The sequence below is a fragment of the Arvicola amphibius genome, chromosome 2 (genome assembly GCF_903992535.2).
Source record: "Arvicola amphibius chromosome 2, mArvAmp1.2, whole genome shotgun sequence".
Lineage (NCBI taxonomy): Eukaryota > Metazoa > Chordata > Mammalia > Rodentia > Cricetidae > Arvicola > Arvicola amphibius.
This window is the reverse complement of record NC_052048.2, coordinates 94,846,198-94,867,141: the sequence shown is the minus strand read 5'-3', so window position 1 is coordinate 94,867,141 and position 20,944 is coordinate 94,846,198. Positions and strand designations below refer to the sequence as shown.

Sequence of the window (20,944 nt, the reverse complement as noted above, 5' to 3'; positions counted from 1 at the left end):
CCTAAAGCAATCTACAGATTCAATGCAATCCCCAAAAAAAATCCATAAAAATTCCAATGGAGTTCTTTACAGACCTTGAAAGATTGATATTCAACTTTATATGGGAAAACAAAGAATCCAAAAAAGCTAAAACAGTCCTATACAATTAAAGAACTTCTAACAGAAGAGAAGAATCAGTTGGTAATGCAGCACTGACGAAGGAGAGAATGTGATTGATAATCAACAGGTGAGTGACACTTTCTTTACTTTGAGACAGCACCTTTCTGTGTAGCACTGGATGACCTGTCCTTCCCATTTAATATCTGGTCATATAGAATACTTCCAACGTTTTTCTCTTTTAATTCATAAAAAAATTCACTTTTAAGAAGTTTTCTCTAATGAATAAACTTATTTTAGAAAGGTGCCTGTGTAAGACCATTTAGCCAACAAGGGCTATTATATGCTGACAGCAACAGCACAATTAAAGGAATTGAGGCACCAGGAGGGCCCTGCAGTCGCGCAATGGCAAGTATGACTCAATGGCAAGAGCAGAGCTTGATCTTGCACAGTTGGAGGATTTCAGTCTGTGAGCACTCACAAGTAATGCTGATTCTAAGTAAGGATTATAAACTCTGATTTGCATAACACTTTACATGCACTTACCCTTGAACCCACGAATTCCAGGCAGGAAATTTACCCAACACAAAGGCTTACACATCCCTATTACTAGATTGCTGCATTTTCTTTGTTTTAGAAAAAAGTTGGAAAGTAGGCAAATTCTACAAACAATAAAGGGCATATCCACCTTGATTCATTTGAGCCATATGTCCTAAGTGTGTGGTGTCTTCAGCAATGTGGGTGGGAGGGGATTCACCTTTAATACCTGAGAGGCAACCAAGGACCTGAGAGCCTGTTTCCTAGGGTCTAGCTTCTGTGCTTCCAGAAAATACTATGCAAGGTGCCAAGGGAGAGATGCAAGTAAACAGTCCTACCTAGATGCAACACCTATGAACCAAGACAAGAAACACATTAAGGTGCAAGAAGTGGTACCCACATGCTGGTGGCAACCAACAACTGTGTGACTGGCGCTGATCCTAGCCAGCTTCTCTAGGCTAGTGAGGTCGTTAACCTTAGAAATCGACTACCACCCTCTGCTAGACCATAAATAATTCCTTACTACATTCTAAATCTTTTCCACAGCAAAGTGCAGCTACCACCCCTCACCAAAGATCATTCTCTTTACAGCAAATGGAAATCAGCACAGAAAACCACAACTGAACAAAATGGAAAGATCAATAGATCATGAGGCACCCAGTCCCAACAAATACTCCTACATCACAGCTCCTGATCTATGGCTCAGGGAACATCACAGAAGAGAAAAAAGAACAGCTGTAAGAGCCAGAAACCCAGAAGGTCTGCTGTGAAACAGTCTCTTACTAAGAGCTGCATAAACAAGACCAGAACAAGAGTATGGACATGAATGAAATGTTAGCAATGAAGGGCAAAAAGACCATGAGTCATAGTCTGTTGACTGCTGGGAAGAGAATCAGCATCTCCCAGGGATAAGCTCCTTAGTAGTTGTCTACTACATAGTGGTCACCCTTAAAACCATATATAACCATATATGCACAAATGAAAAAATATACTCAGCAGGTTATACATGTGTATATATATATATATATTTGGTTTTTCGAGACAGGGTTTCCCTGTAGTTTCTAGAGCCTGTCCTGGAACTAGCTCTTGTAGACCAGTCCGGCCTCGAACTCAGAGATCCATCTGCCTCTGCCTCCCGAGTGCTGGGATTAAAGGCGTGTGCCACCACCGCCCGGCTTACATGTACATATTTGTGCATACACATACATACATGCATGCATGTGGGGCCCACCAATACTAATTAAGAAAATGCCCTACAAGCTTGCCTACATTCAGATCTTATGGAGACATTTTCTCAATGGAGGCTGCATTTTCTCAACTGAAGTTCCCTTTGCTCCAGTGACTCTAGCTTCAGGCAAACTGACATAAAACTTCCAGCACACATATCTTTTGCTTCCTCAAGGAATAATAAATTCCTAATAAATAGGAATGGAAGAGATATTTCCTATACTCCATACCATGGTAAACACAGATGCCTTAGGGCTCATAGGTCACAATTAGTCCAGCACAACATCATACACATGGGATAAAAATCAAAGTGCATCCTTATGGGATAGGAAGGGATACAGTGAAGGCACGATGCAGCAAGGGGATTTTATAATCACCCAGAAACACCTGCCTAGAAGCTTTAGGTCAAACACAAGTTGGAATTTCAAAGGCTATTCAATTTGATATTTCCAGCATTTGAAATAAAAATAGGATCCCTAGAGAGAAAGAAAAAGGCTTACTAACTACTTTAAAGGACTCTGTCAAGTTCAGTAATAGTTTGAAGAAAGAAAGGGGGAAGCATGATTCTGACATAAGTTACCACTAGGGAAAAGGGTTGTTTTTCACCTTTGCTAGAGTGGAAGCAACTACCAGTCATTTGAGGGGAAAATGAATCCAGACAGCTATCGCAGTTAAGACCATGTTCAATGAGTTTGAAGATTAAATGGAAAGCATCAAAGTATATGAGAATTTTATGACAATTAGTATTTCAAAGAATGGCATAAAAAAAAAAAAACAGGGCTGGTGAGCTGGCTCTGAGGTTAAGAGTCCTTGCTGATCTTGAGGACAACTGAAGCTCACTTCCCAGTACCCATGTCAGGCAGCTCACAACTGTCCAAAACTCCAGACCTAAGGGATCTGACCACAACTTCTGGCCTCCACAAGCATCCACATACATGTGCTCTTATATACAGTCTTTAAAAAAGAGAAAATGTGAGAAATTACACCTAGAAAACTGAGCAATGAAGTCAAACTAAGAAAGACAAGCCCAAATATCCTAGTGTTATAGAAAGGGTTCTGTATGTAGTGTTTATGTGTGCACATTGATGCACAGAGGTCAGAGGCTGACATCAGCTGGTGCCTCAGCTGTTCACCACTTCAGTAATCTTAAAACAGGTTTCTCATTGATTCTGAAACTAACTAATAGAGCTAGACGACTGACCAGCCAACTCTAGAGGTCTGCCTGTGTCCAGCCGGCACTCCATGACACATGAGGTATACACGTCACTGTACACTGCTTATATATGTGTACTAAGGCTCCCAAACTCCTCAATACCTTTTATGAAAAACAAAAAAAAGTCCCCAAGAATCAACAACAAAAAGATGAACACCACCAACAACAAAAAAGATTAAATTTAGGGCTAGAAACAGGTTTCAAAACAAGTTCAAGTGGAAGTGCATGTTATGCTTAGAGAACGGGTACTTCAGCATATAATGTACAATGGGAAATAAACGGGAACCACTTAGCAACACAAAGGAAGTTTCATAAGTGTTCATCTGTTTTTTTTTTTTTTTTTTTTTTTTTTTTTTTTTTTTTTTTTTTTTCCGAGACAGGGTTTCTCTGTAGCTTTGGAGCCTGTCCTGGAACTAGCTCTTGTAGACCAGGCTGGTCTCGAACTCACAGAGATCGGCCTGCCTCTGCCTCCCGAGTGCTGGGATTAAAGGCGTGCGCCACCACCGCCCGGCTATAAGTGTTCATCTGGTACCTACCAACTACTCTACGCTGTTCATATAACAGCAACAGTTCTGACCACTTAGAAACCCACTTAAGAACACAATAGCAAAAAGGAGGGGGCTGGGGAGATGGCTCACTGGATGAGACTGCTTGCAGCACAGGCATGAGAACTTGATCCCCAGCACACATATAAGAAGCTATGCATTGCTACATGACACAATGTCCCCAGTACTGAGGGAGGAAGGCACCAGAGGACTTCAGCATTCACTTCACTGGGGCCTGCTGGCTGTTGTCTGGATTGCCAAAGACTAGTGAGCTCTAAGGTCAGGAAAAGACGCTCCCTTGAGGGATCAAGGTGGAGCTCAATAGAGAAGGACAGCATCCTTTGGCCGCACATGCACATAGGCACTGCACCTTCACAAGCACACACACGCAATCACAACAGCTCTCTCAAGTCTGCTTTCAAATGAAGCCAGTGTCAGAGGCTGCGGGCTGGCTGGGATTGGGCTGACACACAGGCATCTGGATCCAGAGGACATCCTAACTTCAGCTTTACTGCCACTCCAACAATGAAAAGAGGAGAACACACCCAGCTAAATTCAGGCACAAGTGTAGTAAAATCATTTAACACAATGTTGTAAAGGGCATGGCAATGCTTCAGTTCACATACTGGCTAAATGAAACATAAAAAAGTCAAAACAAGAAACGTACAATGTCTCCATTTTATAAAATTATATGTATACTTGCAAAGTAAGTAATATCCAAATGAGCAAAATAAGAAATGCACAATTAGCCGTTTAATAAAAGTCAAGAACTTCTTACAGAATGTCAGCTAGTTCTTTTGAATCGGGACATAGAGCTGGAAAGTTGGGGTCACCAGACGCTGAGAGGTTCATAGCTTTCTTCAGTTTCTTTGATCAAGAAACTAAACTTCAGATGATACAGTGAATGCTCAAGTCAGAAATACTGCCGACTGCCCTCACAAAAGAAAGCAAGTTTCATAATGTTTTTCTAGAAAGGGAAGAAAGAAAAGCTCAGTGTGGTCTAAAAGGTAGAACTCCAAGAAAACAGCAGAATGGGACTTCCATGGTGTGCCCTAGAAGATGCTGAGCAGAGGCAGATGACGGTTGGATGGCCGAGGAGCACCAGGAGAGACATAACTAAGCCGCTGCTTATGCAGATGAAGCATGCAGTTATTGCTCTGGTTTGGAGACGGGATTGGGCATGTGTCCCCTTAGGGTTTATGACTTGGCAGCCTGTTCCCCAGGAAAGCACTACCCAAACCAGCAGTTCTCAACTTGTGGGTCATAACTCCTTTGGGAGTGAAAGGATACTTTCATGTTGAAGGGTCAGATACCTTACATGTCAGATATACATTAAATTCATAATAGTAAAAAAAATACAGTTATGAAGTAGCAATAAAAATAGTTTTATGGTTGGGAGTTCATGATAAACTGTATTAAAGGCTCACTGTGTTAGGAAGGGTGAGAACCACTGCTCTAAACAGAACATGACCATTCAAAGAAAGAGCCTAGAAGTCTTAAAATAGGCTACTTCCTGCTGGCTTCCTGTCTTACCACAGAGTACCTTCCTTCACCATGACCTCCTATCTCAAACTTCTTACACAGAGAGTAAAAGCTCAGGAGTTTTCATAACAATAGAATAAGGGACTAATACAAAAGGCATTCCTGAAGCATTTAAGGTTCAGAAGTAACATAAATTTGGGGGAACATGTATTGAATTCTGAGTTTTATAAAAATTTACTTTATAAATATTAATTTCAATTCATAAAATCTTCCCTCAAGAACGATGAAATTCTTTAATAAGACTATTAAATTCAGAAGTCAAGTATAACTGTTTCTCATGTCAACTAAGAGGAAAGAACTAATGATAGGCCAAGGAAGGAACTGAATTTAAAATCTAGAAATTTCTATCTAGAGTTAACTTTGGAGCACATGCTATGCAAAAGAGATAAATATTACCTACAAAGCTCAAATTTCAGAGAAATAGAGGCTTATAGATAATGAACAAAATGACTCAATTGAAAGAATGTTTATGGGGGATCAAGAAGAATTCAAGCACTTCATAATTCACTGGTTGCGTTCCTATAGTAAAACAGTACACAACAGAAACCCGTGCAGTGTACACAGCCTGCATCTGAGATGACCTGCGTTGGACGTGCACACAGTGCTCCCAGAACACGGACTTCCTACCTGGCCAAGTCCATGCAGCTGTCAGTGAGGTTGGTGGAAGAGTTGAAGTACTCTCTGCTGGCAGCCAACACCAAGTCAATACTCCTCCCGTACTCGACCCTGAACTGGGGTCGTCCCTTATGGGCCGCACCAGCTGGAAGATTAACCGAAGAAGCACTACAGTGCATCATCTGCCCAGCGAGATGGATATTCTCCAGGCGACTGGAGCAGAGAAGGCTTTCAGTAAATATCTAGGGGAAAAAAAAAACTCCACAGTTATTGATAAAGAAGGTAGGCTCTGTTCAACAAAATGAAGGCTCTGAAATCCAAAGGATTTCAAGTCAAAACTGTATCTATCCTATAACTTGGGTCTGTATGACATAGTGTATCTAGAAAATAAGCACACACTGCCTACGTTAAACCAGCTACCTTACTATTCTATGAATTCCACCACAATAAAAGAAAAAATTAGCTTTCAGAAAAAATTTCAGAGGATGAAACAAGTAAATCATGCTATCTAAGGCATTACAATAAAGAATTAAGTATGTAAAGTTTATTCATTAGAAAACAGAATTGAAGCAGGGTATGATGGCACACAGCCGTAATCCCAGCACTTGAGAGATTCAGGGAAGATAACTGAGCCCTAGGCCATCCTAGATTACATAGATTGCCTATAAATAAAGTAAATAGGCAATCAATAAAACCCACTGGTCAACTACTACAGGCAGTGTGCTACTCAAACTGGACTCATTCTGCAGACTGTAACAGAGTGTGACTACAAGATCTGACACACATAATATGTCATTGCTGATAACACAGGCGTTCACATTCTCTGTCGCTGTGGAGCAGGATCAAACCAGTGTCTGTGCATGATAGGCAAGTACTAACACACTAAGCTGCACCCCCAACCTCGTCTGAATTCACCCTTATGAGTGAGTTAGACTGTAAATGTTAACTTACACATAAACATTAAAATGATAGCATGGAGCAATGAGATTTTTTTATAACTTGGATATTAAAATGTATCTCAATAAAATAAGAAGCACTGACAGGAGGTATCTTACAGAGAATTTATTGTACTAATGGAATTGAATATATTAAAAGTATTTGAGATTACTTGTGCCAGAAAAGGATTAAACAACGTGACCCCCAAGCCTATTACTGACAATGTGACATTCTTTCCCTGCCATCCATGGGTGGATGAGGACAATGAAGAAACTGATGAGATAGAAACAACTTGATGGGGAACATGAATTCCCCTCAACTCCCAACCCTCTCAACCCCCCACCACCTCCGCTTTCCCTATATTACCTAATCATTGCTCTTAAGACTAGCCTTTGTTTTGATGTCTGGAGCAGAAAACTCACTTAACATAACAAGAGAGGCTATAAAGTGGAAGCTCTGGTGAGAGCACATTTGACCTGGTGTCCCTCCTCACTAGGTTCTGGCAGGTGAAACTGGCACACTGAGCACAAGCCAAATGAACTTCCAATGGTTTATTTATGCCATTCATAGAGCATTGGCTCTCAATCTGCGGGTTGTGACGCTTTGGGAGTCAAATGACCCTTTCACGGGGTCACTAAAGAACATTAGAAAATACAGATATTTATATTACAATTAATAACAGTAGCAAAATTACAGTTATGAAGTAGCAACAAAAATAATTTTATGGTTGGGGTCACCACAATGTGAGGCACTCTAGCTAAAGGTCACAGCGATAGGAAGGTTGAGAAGTACTGCCATGCATAGAGCATCATGACCCATGTTGGAAAAGGCACTTTACTCAGCCTACAATGACAATCTGGACATCATTCTAGAGGCAGAATGTCAGCCTTTGTCTACCATGTTCAAAGTTAGGCCACTGTGCTCTCAAATTATTTTCCAAAGACAACAAAACAGCAAATACAGAATTTGTCGAAAGGTGCGAATTAAAACGTTACTTTTGGAAAGTCTGCATTACTGTCTTCTAGAGCCTTTAAAAAGTTATAAATGCTCTCTAATGTTCTTTTGCAGAAAAATATTCATTCAAATATGTGATAGTAAAATGCCTACCTACGACCACAAGGCCAAAGCCGAAAGAACCCATCTTATCTGCAAACGGCTCCATTTTAAAAGAAGGCTACAGTGGAGGCAAGTTCTATGAGATCTTAGCAAGCATAGTCAGCCTAGGCATGAAAATTTATCAGGAGTTTTCCAAGTGAGAAAAAAGACTATATTCCAGGTAGAGGGAACATTGTACACACAGTCACAGGAAGAGTAGATATACATCCTATATATTCCAGGTAGAGGGAACATTGTACACACAGTCACAGGAAGAGTAGATATACATCCTATATATTCCAGGTAGAGGGAACATTGTACACACAGTCACAGGAAGAGTAGATATACATCCTATATATTCCAGGTAGAGGGAACATTGTACACACAGTCACAGGAAGAGTAGATATACATCCTATATATTCCAGGTAGAGGGAACATTGTACACACAGTCACAGGAAGGGTAGATATACATCCTATATATTCCAGGTAGAGGGAACATTGTACACACAGTCACAGGAAGAGTAGATATACATCCTATATATTCCAGGTAGAGGGAACATTGTACACACAGTCACAGGAAGGGTAGATATACATCCTATATATTCCAGGTAGAGGGAACATTGTACACACAGTCACAGGAAGAGTAGATATACATCCTATATATTCCAGGTAGAGGGAACATTGTACACACAGTCACAGGAAGGGTAGATATACATCCTACTTGAGGGAGCTACTTGAACAGACTGTAAAACACTGTGGAGAACGACTACGGAAAGAGTCACCCAGGAGGCTTGGGCCATTGTGGCTTTTCAAGACACAAGTGTAGATACCTATAGAGTGATTTGGAACAAGGAACAGATTGTATGAAGGAGACCATCAGGTCTGTAAACAAATGTAAAGCAAAAGAAGATATGAACACAGGAAATGAAGTAGAAGCCTGTTGCAAAATATTATTTTAAGATGTGTTACTTTTTTATGCTATAGAACATGTGCAAATAATGATAAAAAGATGTGTTGCATTCTTTCACAGAGTTTGTTTAACTCTGTGAAGCTGTGATTCTTTGCCTGTCTAAAACGCCTGATGGTCTAATAAAGAGCTGAGTGGCCAATAGCAAGGCAGGAGAAAGGATAGGCAGGGTTGGCAGGCAGAGAGAATAAACAGGAGGAGAAATCTGGGAGGCAAGAAGGAAGGAGCAAGGGAACAAGAGGAAGGTGACTCCAGAGACCAGCCGCCCAGCCGCCCAGCCGCCCAGCCGCCCAGCCGCCCAGCCGCCCAGCCACGAGTAAGAGCGAAAGTAGGAAAAGGAAAAGGCCCAGAGGTAAACAGAGGTAAAGGTGAGCTGTGATAAGATCAGGAAAGCCGGCTAGAAACAAGCTATGCTAAGGCCGAGCATTCATAAAAAATAATAAACTTCTGCTTGTAATTTATTCTGGAGCTGGGTGGTAGGCCCCCAAAAAAGCTAAAGTTTTAGTGACCACCAAAACCTGTAGGGAGAAATCATGTGATATTCAGGGTTTCAGAAGACTGATCTACAAAACAGATGGCACTGCAATAAACAAGGGGAAGGCAAAAGGGGCTATGATAAGGCTTCAATCCATAGTACTAGCTGATCAGTCATCAATCACATTATATATAGTGTCTCTTACAGTCTCTCCCTTGTGGCAAACATAATCAAATTTCTAAATAAAAAAAAAAAAAAAAAAAAAAAACAGTTACAGCTGCATTACCTCATAGCAGGCATCGGCATCGAGGCATGTGTACACATGCTGCTGTATGGTCAGCATGTCCTGCAGCAGCACTCTCCACTGAGACTCGCCAACAGGAGGCTGCCTGGGGAGGGAAAGAAAGGACACGTGAAACCAGACTCCAAAGGCCCAGGTACTACTACTCCAGGCACACCAACACTCCAACAAACAATAGCGCTAAATTCATTTGAATTTATAGGAAAAGGTAAACAGAGTTCTGATGTGGAGAGAAATCCCACAGCAAAATAAAGCAGAAAACCCAGAGACAAGGACGAGTTTCAAATCCATCCTCAAAATGATGCTGATAGGGCTGGATGTTGACATGTAGAAGAATGCAAATAGGTCCTTATCTATCCCCATGCACAAAACTCAAGTCCAGATGTATCAAAGACCTCAACATAAATCCAGCCACACTGAACCTCACTGAAGAGAAAGTGAGAAGTAGCCTTGAACACATGGGTACAGGATAGCACTTCCTAATATAACACCAGCAGCACAGACACTGAGAGCAACAATTAATAAATGAGACCTCCTGAAACTGAGAAGCTTCTGTAAGGCAAACAGCACAGTCTATAAGATAAAAAGGCAGCTACAGAATGGGAGAAGATCTTCACTCATCCTACATCAGAGAGAGGACTGAATCCAAAATATATAAAGAATTCAAAAAACTAGACATCAAAAGACAAAAAAAAAATCCAATCAAAAAAAAAAATGGGGTAAAGATCTAAACAGAGAATTCTCAACAGAAGAATTGAAAATGGCCAAAAGACACTTAAGAAATTGCTCAACATCCTTAGCTATCACGGAAATAAAAATCAAAATGACTCTAAGACACCATCTTACACCTGTCAGAATGACTAAGATTAAAAAACATGGATGACAACTTATGCTGGAGAGGATGTGGGGTAAAGGGAACATTCCTCCATTGTTGATGGGAGTGCAAACTTGTTCAGCCACTTTGGAAATCAGTATGGTGGTTTCTCAGAAAATTGGGAATCAATCTACTTAAGATCCAGCAATACCACTCTTGGGCATACACCCAAAAGTTGCACACTGACACTACAAAGACATTTGTTCAGCTGTGTTCACAGCAGCATTATTCATAATAGCCAGAACCTGGAAACAACCTAGATGCCCCTCAACTGAAGAATGAATAAAGAAAATGTGGTACATTTATGCAATGGCGTACTACACAGCGGAAAAAACACACACACACACACACAAAATGGCATCTTAAAATTTCCATGCAAATGGATGGAACTAGAAAAAAACTGGGTTACTGAGTGAGGTAACCCAGACCCAGAAAAGACAAAAATGGTATGTACTCACTCATAAGTGGATATTAGATGTAAAGCAGAGAATAACCAGTCTATAGTCCACTATTCCAGAGAAAACTAGGTAACAAGGAGAACATGAATCCCCCCTGGGAAGTAGAATTCAACAAGATCTGAAAAACTTGGGAGTGTGGGAGACGGGGAGATGAGAGGGTGAAAGAGGAGAGGAGAAAGGGGAGAGAAGAGGAGAACATGAGGGATCTGGATGGTTGAGATGGGGGAAGGACAGAGAGGGAGGGAGCCATTATGCAGCATAAGAAACCTGGATCTAGGGAAACTGTCAGGAACCACAAGAATGACCCCAGCTAAAACCTAAGCAATAGAGGAGAGGGTGCCTGAACTGGTCTTGCCCTGTAGTCAGATTGATGAATATCTTAATTGTCATCATAGAAACTTCATCCAGCAACTGATGGAAGCAGATGTAGAAATCCACAGCTAAGCACTGAACCAAGCTTACAGAGGCCAGTCCAAGAGAGGGAGGAGTGATAACATGAGCAACGGGGTCAAACCCATAATGGGGATACCCAGAGAAACTGCTGACCTGAGCTAGTGAGAGCTCGCTGACTCTGGACTTATAGCAGGGGAACCTGAATAGTACCAAACTAGGTCCACTGAATGTGGGTGACAGTGGTGTGGCTTGGGCAGTCAGTGGAACCAGGATATATCCCTAGTGCTTGAACTGGCATTTTGGAACCCATTCTTTTTGGTGGGATACTTTGCTCAGCCTAGATGGAGGAAGGGCCTCAGTCCTGCCTCAATGTGATGTGTCAGACTTTGTTGACTCCACTTGGGAAGTCTTACCCTCTTTGAGGAGTGAATGAAAGGCTGAGGTGGGGAGAGTGGGAGGGGAGGAGGGAGTGGGAACTGGGATAGGTATATAAAATGAGAAAAGATTGTTTTAAAAAATAAATTTAATTATTAAAAAAAGACATAGGAGGCAACCAAAGACTGCTCTTAGCACAGGTCTGGGGCACAAGAACCACCCACTGCTAGCATTATAGCTGGAGGCTTTGCTCTAAATCGGTGACTTCCAACCTTCTTAATATTGTGACCTTTTAATACAGTTCCTCACATCATGGTGACCCCAACCATAAGGCTATTTTTGTTGCTACTTCATAACTATAAGTTCACTACTGATATGAGTTATAATGTGACTATCTGATATGTAATCCCCCCGCCAAAGAAGGCATGACCCACAGGGTGACAGCCACTGCTTTAAGTGGAATACCAGGCAGCAGTTCACAAGCAATAAACAAAGACCTTCAGGAGTCATCTTTTTAGGTAACAGCCCAGGGACAAGCTGCCAGAACCTCAGAGTGGTTGCAGGCATTGCCAACTGCCTTAGGAACAAACTTCAAGCTCCAAAAAAGACAGTCTCTTTTGCCACAATTCCTGAGACATAATTTTCAAGATCCCCTCAAAAGAGAGGTCAGTAACATGCTTACAAAAGACCAAAGCATTCAGCTCCTACCCAGACAGTGTTTGGTTATAGCTCATCCCTGCTGTTGAGGAAACTGTACTTATGCTCAGCCCTGGTCCCTTAGGCTTGACAGAATCTTAACTGACCTTGCATAGCAGCTGCAGACAGTCAACTCTTCCATTAGTCACATATTCATTAAGAAGAGGGGCTGGGTGGGCAAACAATCTACCACAGGAGAGAAATGCCTTTACCCATCCCTAGGCCAAGCTTAATACTTCTGTCTGTACCCTGCTATCTCCATACTCACCAGCTAATAGTCACTGTCCTGGAATTACAAAGAACCAAAGAATAAGAGAATATCTGATTCAGCAATAGAAAATAATAACTGTGCATCAACAATCCCTCCCCAGATAATCTGCAAATAGATGATTAATAAACAAACAGGTCGGTGTGGGGCTTCCAATTGTCCTGCACAGCCCTCACCTGCAGCCACACGCCTCCTTACTAGGGAAGCTAACAGCTGTTGTGTTTCCACCCCATAAGAGCCTCCTCCTTCACAGAGGCAAGTACAGTGGAGCTCACTGGCCATCTCCCAACAGCCCACACTTGCTGAACTGCCAACTAAGACTGTAAAGCCTCCAAAATGGTTTCCATCAATTTTGCCCTCTAGGGAGACAAATTCAGCATAGATTTTGCTAGACTTTCTGACAGAGACTAAGAATGACCCAATTTTCCTTCCGTTTTCTGTCCCTTCTTGCATGACTTATGCACTTTATAGACAAGTTTACTCTGGTCTAGACTAGTCAAATTCTACATAGTATTCCTATCTCAACAAGACAGTTGTACTATGGGGTTCATCAAAGCCATGCAAAACCAAAGGAACCTTTCTTCACTGTGATGAGCACAGCCCTGCCCTGCCTGGTGAGTGGGTACCACACCCCATCCCTCTCATTCTCAGCTATTCACTATCACCGCTACCTTATGCTTTTCTTCTTTTACTATCAGACAGTTCCCATGAGCTCCAATTTTCCAGATTCCAGGAAGGGTTTTTAACACACATCGGTATTCTCGTCCACCTTTTGGGTGCCCTCCCGGCTTTGAGAGATGCAAGCTTACACCTTTATTTTATTCTCCCCCTCCCTTTTTTTCCCAGTTTCCTTTTGAAACAACAGGCTAAAGCGAAAAACACTAGCTGTATACTCCACTGTAATTTCGCCTTTTTTACATGCAAGTTCTTCAGGGTATCCATCCAGGCCTCAGCCCCATGTCTTATGTAAAACAGCAACCTTGTGATGACTACAAGAGCACAGAAGCTAACACAGCATCCCACGCCATATGAGAGGACTCATACCTGACGCTCCTTTAGACAACCCACCCTCAGATAGTGTAGTGTCTATCACCCACATCAAGAAAACGCCACTGCTCTTTCCAAACTCATCTTCGGCTTCGTTGACTCCTGCCACCTACATAAGTGTTGTGAAAACTCTCTCCATAGACATATACTTCCCTCCTTAAAGAGCTTCAACAACAAACCAGTTTAGCTTGGTGAACCCAGAAATTTGTTAAGGTTACTTAGAGGAGGATAGACAACCCAAAGCAAATATACCACTGAAAAGTAACAATGTGATACTTTTGGAAAAGTATCAAGCTTTGAAAAACGCAAAATTGCAAAAATGAGAAGTCAGACTCTTCCATTAACATTCCACGGTATAAATAAATACTCTAGTGTCTCCCCGGACCAGACATCTACATGAATTCAGGGCAGAATGACAGACAGCTGATGGAAAGTGCAGGAAGAAATGTCCTCAAGTAATGACCCAATGGCCCTCCTCATCCCCTCCTTCTATGGGAGAACATCAACAATCAACAAGCAGAGTCACAGATGTTCCGAAGAAGATGGCTCTTATGCTCAGAGCACAGCAATTACAACACGCACAGTGGCAGTTTATAAACCGGAGCAGGTCACACAGCAGGAAGGCTTTGCAAACCGGTGACTACAACCACTTGAAGTCTGCTTCCAAAGTTGCAGTCTCTCCTGCAGCTGGGAAGGGGGTTGCTGGCAGTTTCACCCACAGTCATGGATTCGTGTTATGAATGCACAACCCTGCTGGATTAAACAGTCCTGACTCAAAGCCCAACTCACAGAATCACCAAGAATGGGTGAGACTGTAGGCAACTGCGGAGACTGAAGAAGTCTGCATGCTCCTAACACACAAATGAGCTGGATTGCTTGTATGGAGTGTGGTGTTTTCATCTGACTTCTAGGCTCCCTCCTCTGGGGTTTTTAGGATTAACTTAAAGTACAATATATAAAAAGGTTCCTAAGTTTTCTGGTCCAGTATTTGAGAAATGGGAATGAATGGATGGATCTTGGGTTGGAGAGACATTTTAAGTTATGTGTATAATTAAGGTTATAAACAGTTGGAAGGGAACATGCTGAAAGAGCCTTTGCTCCTCTCAGTTCATCTTACTTGAATGTACCTGAGCTGGGAATCACTATGTTTACCACTAATTATGAAGTTCTAGACAATAACAGAACTCAATATTTGAAAAAGTAGATGCTGTTTGTGTTTGTCAAGTACAAAATAGATGTTTCTTTTACATGAATCTTTTTCTTTCTTGTCTCAGTATATTGTCCTTTAAAATCATGACCACTACCAAACGCTATGGTATGTATCTGGCAGTCCAGCATTCAAGAGGTTGAGTCAGTCATGGGGATCATAATTTCAAGGCAGCCTGACCTACAAAGCAAGATGCTATGTCAAAAACAACAATGACCATCATTTCTAACTGTTCTATGCTTAAATGAAGACGATGGATCCTAAGTACATAATAATTAAGCGGTAGCACGTCTGCTTTTGAGACTGGCTATCGCTATGTTGCACAGGCTGGCCCCACATGCTTGGCTTTGAGCATCTTACTGCCCCAGGCTCCCGAGTAGCTGAGATAACAATAGTCCTGGTCACCAGGCCTAAAATGTTAACAAGCACACGCCTCACTGTCAGTGCGTTTTCTACTTACTACCTGAAATAAACACTTCTTGCTCCATGTGCAACAAGGCACATGAAGACACAGTACCTCTCTGGCACACACACAAAAAACACACTGTTGCTTCTCCAAGTTTCCTATGACAACTTATAAAGTATATTCAGTATTTTCATCTTGCTCATTGAACTTTTTTGATGGTTTCAAAGAACTGCGGGACTCCTTTCAGATTTGACTTGAAGGCAGAGGAGTAACAAAATGTTTGAAGTCAGTGTCCAAGTTATTAGCTCAACAAAGTCAGACCTTGGTCTTGTCAGGCTGAAATACATCTCACAGCCCAGCTGTTCCTCTGGAAGCCATCAGCACTAGGGCAGATGGTATAAATGTTCCCTCACACATGGCTAACCATAAGTGGAAATTCTAATTAAAATAAATTATAACACATCATCTACAATGGCCTTTTTCAGAATGCATCCCGTAAATAAAAATCAAAAGTGGGATTTGAGGAAAGCAGAATTTAGCAAACCAACAAGATGTCTGAATTCAAAGTATTTCTTACAAATCAGTAATGGAGATAGATTTTCCTCCAACCCAAGTATAAACAGTACCATATTCAAGATGGTAAAACCAGGACTCAGACAAACGTGATGGGCTCTGCCATCGTTTAAGATGCCCAGAAGACTGCTTTAGAGGTACTGAAAGCTTGAGCACACTCACATGTTGAGACTGATGTCAAGCTGACAACTTTGAAAGTGAGACCATGTTCTCCATGTTCTCCTAAATATTCACAGTAAGCAGACTGCCGCATGTAGAAATTAACGCTGGGCACATCAGAAGCACATACACAGCTCAGCAGCTGGAGCAGGGCTTTCCAGCTGCGGAGGTACTGGTCCTAGCAAAAGCAGCATCACCCTAGGGGCACTGACCCCTTGTAAAGTTGTCATAAGACTACACCAGTCACTCAGTCAGCAATTACCCGGGCCATAGTGTGTAAGTTCCTTCCCAGTATCTCTAGCTTAAAAACTAGAAGAAAACCTAAGGCACAAACACATGTTTAATAAAGACAGCACCGTGCTGCAAGAGAGGGAGACAGTGGTGAGAAAAAGATGCAAGATGTGAGACGCTCCCAGGACAGAGTCTGACTCTGCTCGGAGGAGCTGAAAACAAGCACTATCTTATCAATATTGGAATTTCATTTCTTCTTTTATCCGGCTCAGCTGTATCTCTAACCATTCATTATTTAATCTTACTGCCAGCAAGCATGTTCCCTGTTGACTATGATTTATTATTCCCCTCCAGACATCTTTACATTTTCACACCTTCCCCATGTGACAGATTCAGAAGGTAACTTCCTCATACATACCTGGGGACCACCCCCAAAGCACTGACTATCTCAGAATCCCTTTGATACACCAGCCTCTGCATGTCAGGCTCTGCAGCTACTGCCTGACAGCCAGTGAGAATTCACAGGTCCTTCCACTGTGAACCCACCAGAACTATTAGAATGGGCCAAATGCTTGCCGCTGGTTTATGGGCCATTTGAACCCCACACAGTTGGAAAAACCTTTGAAAGTCTTTTGCCTTTGAAAATTTTTCTACAAGGCAAATTTTCTATTTTCTCCCTCATATTTAACTGGACAGCTTGGACAGATCAAGGAGATACAATATTTCTTGCTTTTACACAGGCTGACAAAAAATTGTCCAAACTTATAACGAAATATTCATAAAAAATGTAAATGAAAAATTCAATTATTCATGATTAAGAAATGTGAATATTAACAAAATAATCAAAAAATAATGTGAATAAAATTTACAAATAAATGCTAATTAAGAAAAGTACGACTAAATATGAGGGAGATGAAACTGTTAACTAATAAATTCAGTTTGCTAGCTCTCTTATAACTTTTGAATCTCCAAAAATAAACAGCAAAATTAATAGCTCCATCAGAATAAATGTACTTTAAATGATGACAACATAGAAAGAGCAAAAAAAAAAATCACAAAACACAAATACTTTACTTTAAAAATTGCTCTCATGCTGGGTGGTGGTGGCGCATGTAGGTGGATCTCTGTGAGTTCAAGGCCAGCATGGTCTACAAAGCAAATTCCAGGACAGCCAATGCTATACAGAGAGAAACACTGACTAAAAAAAAAATTGTTATCATTACTATCTTTTATTCACCTATTCATTTGAAAATACGAGTATCTACAATTTGTTAGAAACTTTGTCATGAAACAAGAATAAAAATTAAATTATGTAGTCAACAATATATAAGTGAATTCAGCAAGATTGCAAGTCTAAAGATCAATATATAAAAGAGCAATTGATCAGTTCTGATGGTGAATACCTGTGACATAAGAATTAAAAGAATCATGAGGTTCAGACCAGTATGAGCTACATAGGAATACCCCAACTCACAAGTGAACACACAGATGTGTACACACACACGTGTACACACACATAAACATACACAAACACAGACTGCATATCTATATATTAAGTATGAACTATGTCAAATGAATTTAATGCAAATTACCACCTAACATACCTAGGAATCAATTTCACACCGTAATTACAAGACTTGCATACTCAAACTATAAAACACTGAACGGAACAGAAAGGCATCCGTTCTGTGCCCGTGGACTGAGAGCCTGAAAGGGGCTTAGCACATCAACACTCCCCAACTGGGGACAGACCTGACACCAATATCACCACCCCAAATGAAGGTGGGCGTGCTAGCACACACCTGTAAACTCAGGGATCAGGAGGCTAACGCAGGAGAATATAGTGGGGTTGAGCCCAGCCTGAGCTAAATGTTGAGTTCTGGGTTAGGTAGCAAGATTCTGTCTTGAATTAGAAAGAAAATCACAAATAATAATATTAAAAAAGTTGATTTTAAACTTTATATTAGAAATACAAAAACTCTATAGCATATAAACAAAACAAATGTAAAAAAAAAAGTGAAGTCGAACAACAAATATTACCTAATTTCAAAATTTATAATACACCTAAAATAACTAACATAGTGTGCTACTTGAAAATAAATAAATAGGCAGAAGAGGCACAATAAAAAATGTCAAAACCCAGCCTGACCTGTGTGGAAAACTGGTTTTCTATAAGGTTACAAAGGCAATTCAGTAGAGAAAGGCTAGAGTTTTCAACAAATGGTGTGAGACTAGTCAGACATTAGGAAAATTTTGACCCATAGCTGGAAAAATAATCAAAAACTGTGAAAACAAATCATGAATTTAATTTGTGTGAATTCAAAAATTTGGCTAAAAAAAATTAAAATAAACTTCCTGTAAAACTAATAGAACCAAAATCACAGAGCACAGATTGGCTTCTGAAGTTATGTAAAGAAAAAAGGAGTCCACTCCAAGACTATGGCCATTCAAGATATCTAGGAGCTCAGAAAAAAACGTGAGTTCAGTGCTCAGTCACAACCAGACATTTCCACCACTCCTTCTGAGGCTCGGAGAATATTCTAGGTAAGGGAAGAGAAAGAATGTCAACTCAGAAGGACAGAGACAGCGTGAAATGCCATCTCTGAAGCATGACATGGCCACTGCAGTCAGTCACAGCACTGTGGGCGCTTGCACAAGACTGAGCATGACACATGGGCCCGGGAGGGGCTCTGGGCTCCTGAGGATAAGGTGAGAGCAAGCAGAATGCACTGAAGATGTGTAATGACTTCATCAAATAATAACTCTCACCAAGGAGAATAGTTTTTCAAAGCCTGCTCATCAGAAACCGTAGGTAAGAAAATGGAAAGGGCAAGGTGCACATGGGAGACTCCATCAAAGCCTTAGAGGCAAAGTGGGTCCCAAACGGTGACCACGGGAGACTCCGTCAATGCCTTAGAAGCAGAGTGGACCCTGAATGGTGAAAATCTCCTCAGATGCAGTAAGAAGAAAGCAGCTTGGTGTTAGCGGATGGACAGAAAAGATACACAGATGGAAATGACCAGAACTATGCTTCCAGCTGTCACCCAAAGAGGTGCAGGCACATACCCATTAGGAGAGAAACACACAGAAATGCACCTGAGTTGATGAGGGTATAAGCAACAAACCCAACCCCTAAAATCTGGGATCAAACTAAATGGAATGAATACTGAAAAGACTATTAGGCAGGATTTTTGTTTGTTTTGTTTTGTTCCCAACATATAATCCTGCAGTCTATCTTTATGTATTCAAAAAAATTGAATATGGTCCTTTGAAAACAAAAGTATCTATAAAAGCTGTGTTTATAAACATCAAAACTCAAAACAATCCCAATGTCCACTAACAGGTGAGCAAAGACAGGATGTGAAAAAAAACCCTACACATGGATTTGTATTCTGCAAATAAAACTATAATCTTTTAAGTCATGGTACAAGGCAGATAAATCAATTATGCTAAATCAATGTAAACCAAATAACAAAATAATGTCTGGCCCAGGTACATAAGAGTCTAAGAAACTGAAAATAACACTTAAAGGGATATACAATAGACTGGCAGCAGCCCATGAATGACCTGGCAAGTAGGAGGAAAGGGACTATGGAGAGGGAAGAGGAAACTTGTAAGGGTCACTATCTCTTTTGGCCATTATCCTCAATGGAGTGACAGTGTAGACCATGAGAATGTGCATATATCAAAACTTATCAAATTATATACCTTATAGCTATAGTATGTCATTGACCAACTATATAACTTATCGGAGTTTTCAATAAATAAAACATCAATATCTACAAGCATCTATCAAATGTGTTTGTCACTTACTTCCGTCCGATGTGCCTGGTCAGACGAACCATCAGGCTGCGTGCCTCTTCTGAGCTGGACTGCGTGTTCTTCACAAAGGAAACTGGCTTCTCCAGTCCATGTTTTTTCAAAAGTTCTGACACACTATAAGTGAAAGAAGATATGCTGAACATTGTCCAAGCAAAGAGGTGAAGTTTTTAAGCATTTAAATTACACTTAGACATTTGGTATAAAAATAAAAGGTATCACGTATACATATGATACAGTAATACATATTGCATTAATTCTTACCAAAAATAAAACACATAATTACATATCAAGCTGCATATTTCTCATTGGCTTTTATTAGGCTATACTTAGAATAAATGATCTATTCTTTAAAACATGAAATATCTAACTGAAAATCTCTCTGGCAAACTGCCTCCACTCTAAAAGCACGCACAGTAATAGGACAAATGTGTGGCTTTAGTACTAAGCTTCAATGCTTGTCAGTACACAGCACTATGGTGTATGGAGCACTCTGTTCCCTTAAATGCAACTTAAAATATTTTTTATACTACCATCTCTAGTTTGAGTGAATAAAATGAGTAGATGGTCTCCAAATAATGATCCTTTTCTATATATACACCCTTACTAAAATGGTATCATCAGCAATTATACATTAAAAGGATAGTTGATTGTTATTATTTTGTTCCTTCCTTCCTCCCTCTTTCCCTTTCTCCATTCCTTCCTTCCTTCCTTTCAATACAAGGTTTCAAATACTCCAGACTGACCATCAACTCATATATCCAAGGATCATCTTGAACTTCTGATCCTCCTACCTCCACCTCCTAGTGCCAGGATAACCAGCACAGACTCCCACATACATGTTTTATGGAGCTAGGGATCAAACCCAGAGCTTTGTGCATGCTGGTCA

The 20,944-nt window shown here is 40.8% G+C and overlaps 1 protein-coding gene across 1 annotated transcript in view; it reads right to left on the bottom strand.

Moving 5' to 3' along the window:
• Nbas (NBAS subunit of NRZ tethering complex) overlaps positions 1 to 20,944 on the bottom strand; it is a 305,414-nt gene that overhangs the window by 170,155 nt on the left and 114,315 nt on the right. Inside the window, exons 28-30 of the mRNA XM_038318917.1 lie at positions 20,050 to 20,172; positions 9,535 to 9,637; positions 5,788 to 6,017 (exon numbers count right to left, since the gene is read on the bottom strand). Of these exons, the coding sequence (XP_038174845.1) occupies positions 5,788 to 6,017; positions 9,535 to 9,637; positions 20,050 to 20,172 (456 nt within the window). The remainder of the gene's footprint in view (positions 1 to 5,787; positions 6,018 to 9,534; positions 9,638 to 20,049; positions 20,173 to 20,944) is intronic.